Source organism: Rattus norvegicus, chromosome 10 (genome assembly GCF_021556685.1).
Source record: "Rattus norvegicus strain SHRSP/BbbUtx chromosome 10, alternate assembly SHRSP_T2T, whole genome shotgun sequence".
In the NCBI taxonomy this organism is placed as follows: Eukaryota; Metazoa; Chordata; class Mammalia; order Rodentia; family Muridae; genus Rattus; species Rattus norvegicus.
The window spans coordinates 25,349,685-25,360,333 of record NC_141543.1 but is presented as its reverse complement, the minus strand read 5'-3'; the positions used below and the strand labels follow the sequence as shown (position 1 = coordinate 25,360,333).

The window sequence follows — 10,649 nt, the reverse complement described above, 5'->3', positions numbered from 1 at the left end:
CCAGGAAACTAATCTCTGTGTTTTTCTCACAGGCCTTTGAGCTAGGCACAATGATGTACTAACCATGGTTTGTTAGCTGGCAATTTATTGGCCTGACCCATTTTCTCTGTGTTCACCTCACGCTCTAGATGAGGAATAAGGAAGAAGATGCTTAGTGGGCCACCATCAGGACATACTTCTTTGACGGTGTTGCCACTCATGGCCCAGCTAGTTACTGGCTTTCTCAGAAACCTAACTCTGAAGGGAAGGAAAGATACCATCTGATATTAGTTCTACCTCCCAGTCCCAAAACTCAACTCACAGATTATGTGGACCTCTCTAGATAGCTGACGAATATTGAAAACCCATTCTTCAGGTATCATGCTTTCTCTCCAGACCCTTCTTGAGGAGGGTCCTCCAGCACCTCATAGATCAGAGCTATCACAGGAGGTGCAGAGAGAAGAGGCCCACAGAGATGTGGTGAGGTCATTTTGCATGGACCTGGTTCAGCCTCACTTTCGGGAGGCTTCTTGTTACAATGCACATCAAGCACACTCTAGGCAGATGTCCCCCTCAGACACGGAGAACATTACTAAGGATGTGAAAACGTTCCCAGCGTGGCTTGCTGCAGCACTTTATGGGATGTGAGAATGCCATTTGTAATTGTTAGGAATTTGGAAAGGCTTTTCAGAATGGAAGCTGCCAGTGTCTCCGGGGATTCTCGGAGCTGTTCATAGAGCAACATTTGCACTAGTCATTCCAGATGTGAGCGCCTTTCCTGGTCTATATAAGTGAGAGGGGTTGAGGGTATTTCACAGAGAGAAAACGATCTGTAAAGAGTGAGAGGCAGAGGGACGGACCTCCCCCTCAGTCCCTCCCTGTCATCATAGAAAACAGTATCTTCTCTCATCGCTAACACCCTGGCACTTACGGTAGGGCGAGCCCCTCAGCCAGATCGTGAGCCCTTTGCAGCGGGGAGTCCTGTTTATGTCTGACTCCTCTTTGTATCACTACATCACCAAACATCTTGTGCTAGAGACATTAGAAGCGGTTTTGTTTTAGCTCTTTGGTCATTGGTGCATTCCATATGTTAAAAAGATGGCATATTTGGGAACTTAAAACTCCAGGGTAGCTTTCCAGCCTCCGCCTCGGACCCTGCAGCCGCCGCGATGTTGATGCCCAAGAAGAACCGGATTGCCATCTATGAACTCCTTTTTAAGGAAGGGGTGATGGTTGCCAAAAAAGACGTCCACATGCCCAAACACCCCGAGCTGGCAGACAAGAACGTGCCCAACCTTCACGTCATGAAGGCCGCGCAGTCTCTCAAGTCTCGAGGCTATGTGAAGGAGCAGTTTGCTTGGAGACATTTCTACTGGTACCTCACGAATGAGGGCATCCAGTACCTCCGAGATTACCTGCAACTACCTCCGGAGATCGTGCCCGCCACCCTGCGCCGCAGCCGTCCTGAGACTGGCAGGCCTCGGCCCAAAGGTCCAGAGGGTGAGCGGCCTGCAAGATTCACAAGAGGGGAGGCAGACAGAGACACCTACAGAAGGAGCGCTGTACCCCCTAGAGCTGACAAGAAAGCTGAGGCTGGGGCTGGCTCAGCAACGGAGTTCCAGTTTAGAGGAGGTTTCAGTTGTGGACGTGGTCAGCCGCCTCAGTGAAGTTGGAGATTATGTTGTGTTGAATAAACTTTAAAGAAAAACGTGGAAAAAAAAACTCCAGTGTGCCTCCTGTGGGCCAGGGAATGTTAGGGGATCTTGGCTGCCACTGCACTAAGCATGGTGGAGATGGTCCTAATACCATGCAAATTGCTAACAGTTACGGCAGCTAACCTGCACCAAGTGCTTATTATATGCATCTGCACAGTGGATGCATCTAGTCTCGATTTTCCTGATAGTAACCCTGATAAAGTATTACGGTTTGCCCCCAACGAAATATTTTATTCATTTTTAAGGATTTTTATACAATGCAATTTGAACATATCACCCACAATTCTTCCCCTTAACTCCTCCTGGATCCACTTTTACCTCCCCACCTCCTCCGTGGAAAAAAAAAAAACTCTACCAAGTTCAATTTCTGTTGCTCATACAGTGTGGGTGTGGGGCTTTGTCCTGAAGTGTGGTTGACCTTACTGGGATCTTTAACTTTCCCTTCCCCAGAAGCCATGTACTGTCAATAGCTTCTCTGTTAAGGGTGGGGCTTGTGAGGCCCTCCCCCTCCCATGTCAGAATGTTGATCTTGTAGTCTTATGTAGGCAGCCACCATCGCTGTGGGTTTGTAAGTGCAGTGGTCCAGTCACGTCCAGAAGACATTGTTTTGCCCTGGTCTTCCCTACCCTCTGGCTCTTATAAATCGTGATGCATCTTCTTCTACAGTGGCCCATGAGCATAAAAAAATGATTTACTTGTGTGTGTATATGTGTATGAGTACGTGTGTGTGTTTGTGCCTGCATGGGTGTGTGCACACACATGTGTGCTTGTTCCTATAAAGGCCAGGAGGCGGCATCACAGTACCCAGAGCTGTAGTTACAGGTGGTTGTGAGCAGCCCACAGTGAGCGCTGGGAACTGAACTCTGGTCCTCTGAAAGGGCAGAACGTGTCCTTCACCAAAGAGCACTCTTTCTGCCCTCTAAGCCCATTTTTCAAACGAAACACTAAAGAAAGGAATAACTGTAGTGTGGGTTCTGACTTTAAGAGGGTCACCGCCATGACGGCGTGTCACAGCAAAAATGACAGGTATTTATACCAATTTAAAAACAGCTTTAAGCAGACCATAGCAAGACGAAAGAAGGTCTGCCAACTCCATGAGTGAAAGTTATGTGAACATGTTCCAGAGAGAGAAAAGACGCAATTTAAGTGTAATAAGGGATCTTAATCAGATGAACGGGGCCCCTCTTTTGCATAAATTTCATGGGCTTGATTCGGTAGTGTTGATGAACGTTTAACAACCCCATTTCCAGGTGTGGTTTCTGATGAATGGGGGTTTATGCTTTCTCTTACATTATCGAGTAAAATGAAGGTGACAAAGATAATGAGCACATATGTCACGAGTTGATCTGTTTGTGAAGGGTAAGCTTCTTTGCTGCACTGGGTGATAGTTTTCAAACACCGGAGTAGCACTTCTTCAAGCTTTCCAACTAGTCCCTCAAGCTTTGCATGATGTAGTTAGTGTAAAGGCTACACGCATAACCCACTTCGAGTTAAATGTGCCTTGCTCTTTTTTTTTTTATAGAGATGCGCTGTTTTCTTACAAAGCATCCCACAGAATGAAAGTATCTCAAAAAGGAAGCTAGGTCAACAACCTGCACCTACAGAATTGGGGGAAGACGGGGCCATGTAAGTTTTTCTGCTTGCCCAGGTTGGGTGAGGAGGTAGAAACAGAACCAATCTGAAAATGGCTGATATTACCCAAGCCTGAAAAGGGATCCCAGAAGACCCAGTCACCCCTTCTAAAAAAACTTGACAAGGGCATTTTAGCAGAGCTCTTAAGCAGGCACTTGGCAGTTCAGAATTTTGTACTCTGGTTTCTTTCTTTCCACTCAGATCCTATGTGGTTCAAAACTCAGACCTGGGGCAGGACGGACAAGGAAGATCTGGGAAGAGTTCTCCAGCACCACTGCCCTGGGCCCTGGCCCTGGTTCCTATCTAGTCCCTGTGGATGTTATAGTTAACATATTTTATATAAATACACAGAAGAATAGAAAATATAAAATCTGAGAAATTGAGGGAAAGTGAGGGACTTGGGGAGATGATGGAGCTGCAGACGTTGCTCAGGCCAACTTGACCTCTTCTCTAACCCCTTTGGCTTCTGGCTTCTCCTCCTTGGTTTTCTCCTCTTCTGTTGTTTCTTTTTTCTCTTTGGGATCTCTCTCTTTCTCATCCTCTGTTTTGACTCATGGATGTTTTTTGAAGTTAGAAGAGTTCTTATGACCGCCTTCTCCCTCCTCATTGGAATCAGAGAATTTTTCCTCACAGGCAATGCGTTTGTCAGAGAAGCAGATGGGGATGAGTTTGTCAGGGTCTTCCTCATCCTCATCACCGCTGTCTTCTGGGATGGCATCCTCGAGAATGGCCTGTGTTTGGACTCCAGGGTCATGGGGCAGCATTCTCAAGTTCTCAGGATCTCTGTTTGATCTTTTCCAGGTATTCATTAGTGTTCTGGTTAGGAAGGGCTAATGCGAAGCTTGAAATCTGGTCCAAAGTCTCTGTGTCCAGGGCCACGGCTGTTTCTTAAGTCCAGCACCAAGCGGCATTACGGATGGTGTAGTCACCTCCTCCCAGAATTAGCAGAGGCAAGTTGAAACTCTTCGTGAACTCCACACACTTGGCATGCCCTTTGATGGTCAGATTGAAGCAACCCTAACTGATCCCCAGCCTGGGAGTCTGAGCCGCACTATAAGACCAGACCACTGCACTAGGCTAGAACATCTCCATTACTTTGGACGTGACTGGCTTGAAGATGGCTTCATAGGACTCATCATCAATGCCATCTCACAGTGTGTAATTAACTGCACAGTACTTGCTTTTGCCACCCCCAATATCCCATAGTCCCCAGTTCCTGTGAAGTACTCTCCCGTATTTATGAACAGACACAGTCATGACCCGGTCTGTAGTATAGAAGGCCTCTTCCACACCATCACCATGGTGAATATCAAAGTCAAGATACAGCACCCTCTGGTGGTACTTTAGCAGTTCCAGGATGGCCAAGATGATATCATGGACGTAACAGAAGCCAGATGCTTCAAACTTCTTTGCATGGTGCAGGTCCCCAGCCCAGTTCACAGCAAAATCCGTCTGCTGCTTATTGAGTTTCACAGCCACCCGTAGACAACTGACAGAACTCAATAAGCCATCAAATGCCAGACAGTCCTCACCCATGTTGAATCTCTGCATCTGCTTGCTATATTCAGACATGTTATCTGGGCAAATAAGACACAAGAATTTAATGTAGTCATCACTTTGGTACTTGGTCATCTCCTCAGCACTGGCTTTGTGAGAATGATAGATTTCCATTTTTCAGTAGAGACCATAGTTAAGCAGCAAATTGTTAGTCATGCAGATTCGGTGAGGTTTCACTAGGTGCCCTGTCCATAATAGTAGTTTCCAACATCCCCGTCATTCTTGGTCCCCTGAGTCTGTGCCACATTGCTCAGTACCCAGCCCTCCCGTCAGGGCAAATGCTTTGCTTTTCTGCATCTAGACCTGGTTCTGGTGTTAGCAAAGTATAGCCAGTTATATTACTGGCTTTTCCTTCACAAACACACATACACACACGCACGCACACACACACACACACAGGCACGGAAAGAGAGAGAGAGGGAGGGAGGGGAAGAAGAAGAGGAGGAGGAAGAGGAAGAGGAGGAGGAGGAAGAAAAGGAAAATTGACAAAGTTCATGCTAAGTAAAACATAAAATATTTACTAGTTGGATCTTTATAGTAAATGTTTGCTGACACTTAGTCTATCCAGTGAACAAAATCATAAAGTTAGCTTTGATTTCTGAAGCACTGTTGATTTCTGTGGTATAAATATTTCCTCTATGGCTATTTTGAAGCTAAAACTATTATTATGTAAAGTTGGGAAGAGTGCAGTCCAGAGCCCCTGGCTCATGCTTCCACCTCAAAAACACAGCAATCATTAATCTCAGAAGCACATATAGTAGAAAAGCACAGTGAAATAATTAGGGACTGGTGGACTTGGAGTAGTTAATAGCTGTTATAGCTTAATTTGTTCCACTATAAATTTACATAATTTTGCTTTTTATAATTACAAGTCTTAATAACTACCTTGAAAATTCTTGAATTTAAAATAGTTATGTCTTGCAAGCAAAAGTAAGATGGCCCCAGAGGAGCATGCAGTGACCACATAAGAAGCACCTGTTGGCCTTTAATAATGGATGCTAGATGCTCTGTGGATGTCTATGATCTAGGCAGGTCTTTGAAAAGGATGTTCACTTCAGCTTTGTTTATAATGGACAACATATTTTAAGAGTATTTAAGCATCCACTGATAGAAGAAGATATTAAATGCTGTATATTAGAATTATGGGCTATTTCTATTATGGAACATATACTATGCTATATCATAATGTAAAATATAATTCACCGTCTATTTCGATAGACATCCAAGAGGATAGATAGCAAAAGTAAAATTTTAGAAATGGAAGTGCCAGAAAAAAATATGTTCAAATGATATAGGTGATGTTGATTTAAAGGGCGCAGGGAAAGGGGGGGTGGCTCAGTGGTTACCATGCAAAGAGTGTAAGAGGAATGGCAGGTGTCATTGACAAGGTGGTCACCACCTCCGTATAAACATTGGTAAACAGTGAGTAGGGCTGCACCACCTCAGAGGCAACTTCCACATGAGGGCCAAACTGAAGCCTGCCTGGAAGCCTAGAGATTGGTGACACAGACAATGACAGCCAATCAGGAGCTGCCACTCCTCTAAGTGGAGAGCTGCCTTGATCAAATTGGTCTGTGGCTACAAACATGAGAGAACATGTTGATGGATGTGGAGGGCCTAGTCAGTCTGGGCGGTACCATTCCTAGGCAGGTAGGCCTGGAAGAGAGCCAGTAAGAAGTGTTCCTTCATGGTTCCTGCCTCTGGTTCCTGTCTTCAATTTCTGCCCTAACTTCCCTCAATGATGGACTGGTACTTGGAAGTATAAGATAAAATAATACCTTTACTCCTCTAAATTGCGTATGGTCATGGTGTTTGTTACTGTAACAGAAATCAAACTAGGGCAGAAGTTGGCACCTAGTCTGGTACACCACATTGGTGTGATAGAGCTGACTGTATTGTTTTTAAAAGGATCATGGAGGTGTTTAAGCTTTGGACTAGAAAAGTCATAGAGTGTTCAGAACTTAATGGTCTGTTCTTCAGGAATTTGGGAAGTAAGAAAGCTGAAACAAATGAAGACAATGGAAGCCTGACTTGTGAGGCTTGAGGGGGAATAGAAAATTCTATGAGGGCCATTTGAATGATGCTTTTGAATAAGATCTGTGATTGTCAAAGAGGTCAGCACCGTTGAAGCCTTCATTAGGACAATAGATGCTGGTCATGTCGGACTAAAGATTCAGCTCTGATTAGTAGGAAATCAGAATCACTGTGGTGAGATGGGGAAGTATTTCTTCAGGGTCAGCACACAGGGTTGATCAAGGGGCCAAAGCTACACACCAAACTAGTAGCAAAACTTAGCAAATAATGTGTAAGAATTTCTTGCCTGGTACTGGTTTTGAAGTCAGGAGAGATGTAGGAGGGGCTTGTAGAGAGCGACTTAGGCTTGGCACAGTGTGGCAGAGTTAGAGTTTCTCACAAGAGGCCAGGAAAAGCTGCTAGTGGTGGTGTAGCTTTCGTGGAAGCACAGACTCCAGATTATCAGCGATAGCAGAACCCTGGACTGTCTTACAGGGATAGCAGTAGAGTGAAGCCTGCCTATACTTACCAAACAAAAGTGGAGTTTCCCAAATCTTCTGGCTCCCAAAGGGATCAGAAGTGAATCCCAGGTACTGAACCTTGAATTACAGGATGTTGAACTAAACTGCTGGACTTTGGTTTTGCTTAAAGTGGGGTTGCCTTTAAGCTCTGGCACATTATTGAAACAAGAAGAAGTATTTGACTTGTATTTTCCCACAGAGGAAAGATGAAAGAACCTCTTGATCACACACACACACACACACACACACACACACACACACACGCATGCACGCACGCACGCACACACACAAGCTGTTGTCCAGCTCATCCAACAATGGCTGTCTGCCAACAGAAAGTCCAAGAATCCAATAGATGTTCAGTTGGACTTCATCCTTGATGCTTGTTGTCTCCCCTGACCTTCAATACAGGCCTGACTCCAGAAGAAGTAGCCTCCCATGCTGGTGAAGGAATGGATTGGCCAAGGAGAGGGAGGGCAAGCAGGCAAAGAGCTCCCTTCTTCCACCTCCTTTATATAGGCTCCCAGCAGGAAGTGTGGCCCAAATTAAAGCTTCCCGCCTTAGAAGATCCCGATTAAAGGTAGATCTTCCCATTTCAAATGACTTAACTAAGGAAAATCCCTCCCAGGTGTACCCAACATTTTGGGCTTTGATTTAGGTCATTCCAAGATGTAGTCAGGATACTTATCAGTATAACTATCCATCCAATTTTTTTCTGGTTTATGTCCATTGAACCTGGGTTTTTTTTCTGAATCATCCAGTGGTGATATTTTTAATTTGCGAATGGATTTTTAGATAAATGAGAACTATGATATCTCTAGGAGATACAAAGACCTTCCTCCCTAAGAACTTATGATCCTTCAAAATGGACACAAATTCAGGATTTGGCTTCTTCACAAGAAACCTCTTTTGACATCTGTTTCTCAGAGTTTGTACCTATTCTTGTGTGCAAATGTCAGGTGACCTCCTTGCCCAGTCTGGTCCTAGTCCCTTATGCCAACAACATCTCATGCAGAATTCCCACGAGGGAGAAATGGAGTCATTTGAGTCCCAGCTCTCAGCCCTGCACTCCATCAAACTAAACAGTGCACTGAGTTGATTTATGAGATAAGGTTATTAATGCTTGTAAGAACTCCCGCTGGAAAGAAAATTATCTGTATAAACAAAGTGTTATTATGGGAATTAGGGAGAGTGCATGTGGGAAAGGTCATTAAATTTAGAGGAAAGAAAAAAGAACACACACAAACAACCTGGTATATCAGTCTTTCCTAAACCACTAAGCTCACACGAGGGAAGGTAGTGCCTTTATATCTCACAGGTCTCCCTTTATTAGTCCTTTCCTCTCAGAAGGTGACAATCTCACATGCTAAACTACTGAGTGTTTTAAATTAGGGGTAATTTCTAAGATATAACTCGTGAAGTCTCATTTTTCAAAGCCGGTCCAATTAGAGACTGCCTCATAATACAGAACAGGCATTCAAGTCCCTGGGGCGTCACCTTCTCTTCCACGAGAGAAAGTCAAATTATTGTCCTTTGCTTCATTTGATAAAATCTGATATTCTTCACTCTTTCTCTTAATGAGGGGGATGCATAGCACACAATATATAGAGGCGTACTTTATAAAAAATGCCTTACAGGCTTTTGATTAAAAAAATTAAATTCCCCTAGGTTACTAGCATGTGTTAGAAATGTTTTGTGAGTGAGGGCCAGCTTCCTCCCATGGAAAGCATATTAGTAAACAGGCCATTAAGATACTTTACTCAAGTTTAGTCCTCTGAGCCACATTACTTTATTCTTAACAAGGATTTTGACAGCTGTGCTCAGACTACTGACCTATATTGCCCCATGAACATAAGCAACAGAATGTGCCTTTGATTTCTTTCTTAGTCATACTCTAAATCTTCAACTATCGAACTTACAGACAGTGACATAACAAGTAATGTTCTCAAAGGCTGCATCTGGAGTTTATAATCGGACTTTTTTAAGTGGCTAAGATGATGGTGGGGGTTTCAGTCAGGGCCTTGACACCCTGAATTCTTGCCTTGGTTACGCAGCCACTTCCGTAACATCTCTAGGGAAATTTTGTACAAAACACATAAGGAATTTACCCACCTACCAAGGCAGAACTCATACAAGCTTGACTAGAATCCGTAGACAGATCCTATAGCCAAGTGAGACAAGTTTGAGTGGATGAGAAGCAATGACAAGGCTGACCTGTCTCTACAAAGTCCCTGCTTCTGGGCATGCTTACCTCTGCAAAGGGTATAAAAACCAAACTGGGCATTCTCAGGATCTAAGAGAAAAGACACATCCAAATAAAGTTAGTAGTTCTTACAGTTCAACAGGTCCAGGCCTGTTTCCAACTGATTGGAAAAGAAATGTACATTTGGTGGTGGTGGTGGGGATACTTTGATTCCAATTTCTAACCCCACAGAGTAACTGTTCATAGAAGCCAAATATCCTCACCCTTCCCTTGTTGCTGGTAGAGGGAAGACATGGGATGACAATCAGAAGAACCAATGAATGTTTCTTCATTGTTGGGTACTGAAATGCGAAAATCTTTCATACCTAAGTGTTGTAGACATTAATGTCTATTTTTTGGCTCCTACAGGAGACCGACTTGCCTTCTTGACATTTTCTTTTACAATAGGCATAATTCATAACCAACTGATGAGTTTGAATTCACAGTAGTGTTGAGCTGCAATATGCCATAATCCTCCAAAACTATTTACATTCATGCAAGCTGTGAGCATCTATTGTTTTGCTGTCTGGAGACCTTTAATGTTTGTTCCAGTCCTTACATCCCAGTTTTTCTCATTTTAACACCACATGCTTCCAGTGGAATTATCTCTGTGCTTAACTCAGGGTGTGTGTGTTGGGCAAGGGACACTGACACAGGCCTAGCCTATGAAAGTCCCAAATCTAATACTATCTTGTAATTAAATTGACAGTAGTGTATGGACTGACCTACTCAATCAGAAGACATTCCCTTTTTTCCCCTACAGATTCTAGAATACAGACACTCTCAGGCTGGAGAGATGGCTCCATGGTTAAGAGCACCGACTGCTCTTCCAGAGGTCCTGAGTTCAAATCCCAGCAACCACATGGTGGCTCACAATCATCTATAATGAGATTTGATGCCCTCTTCTGGTGTGTCTGAAGAGAGCTACAATATATAATATTTTTTTAAAAGATTCTCTCTTTCTTTGGATTTCAGGCTAGACTGGTCCAGTCC

The 10,649-nt window shown here is 44.0% G+C and overlaps 1 protein-coding gene and 1 pseudogene across 2 annotated transcripts in view; one reads left to right on the top strand and one right to left on the bottom strand.

Annotated features, from left to right (window-relative positions):
* The first annotated feature begins 1,111 nt into the window (after window positions 1-1,111).
* Rps10l7 (ribosomal protein S10 like 7) lies at window positions 1,112-1,691 on the top strand. The gene is given in 1 exon segment (NM_001430331.1): window positions 1,112-1,691. A coding segment is annotated over 1 exon segment (498 nt). The 5' UTR covers window positions 1,112-1,148; the 3' UTR covers window positions 1,647-1,691.
* A 1,521-nt stretch (window positions 1,692-3,212) lies between these two features.
* LOC148002810 (histone deacetylase 1 pseudogene) overlaps window positions 3,213-10,649 on the bottom strand; it is a 55,177-nt pseudogene continuing 47,740 nt past the window's right edge. The window contains exon 2 of the transcript XR_015631160.1: window positions 3,213-4,903. The product of XR_015631160.1 is annotated as a histone deacetylase 1 pseudogene (transcript). The remainder of the gene's footprint in view (window positions 4,904-10,649) is intronic.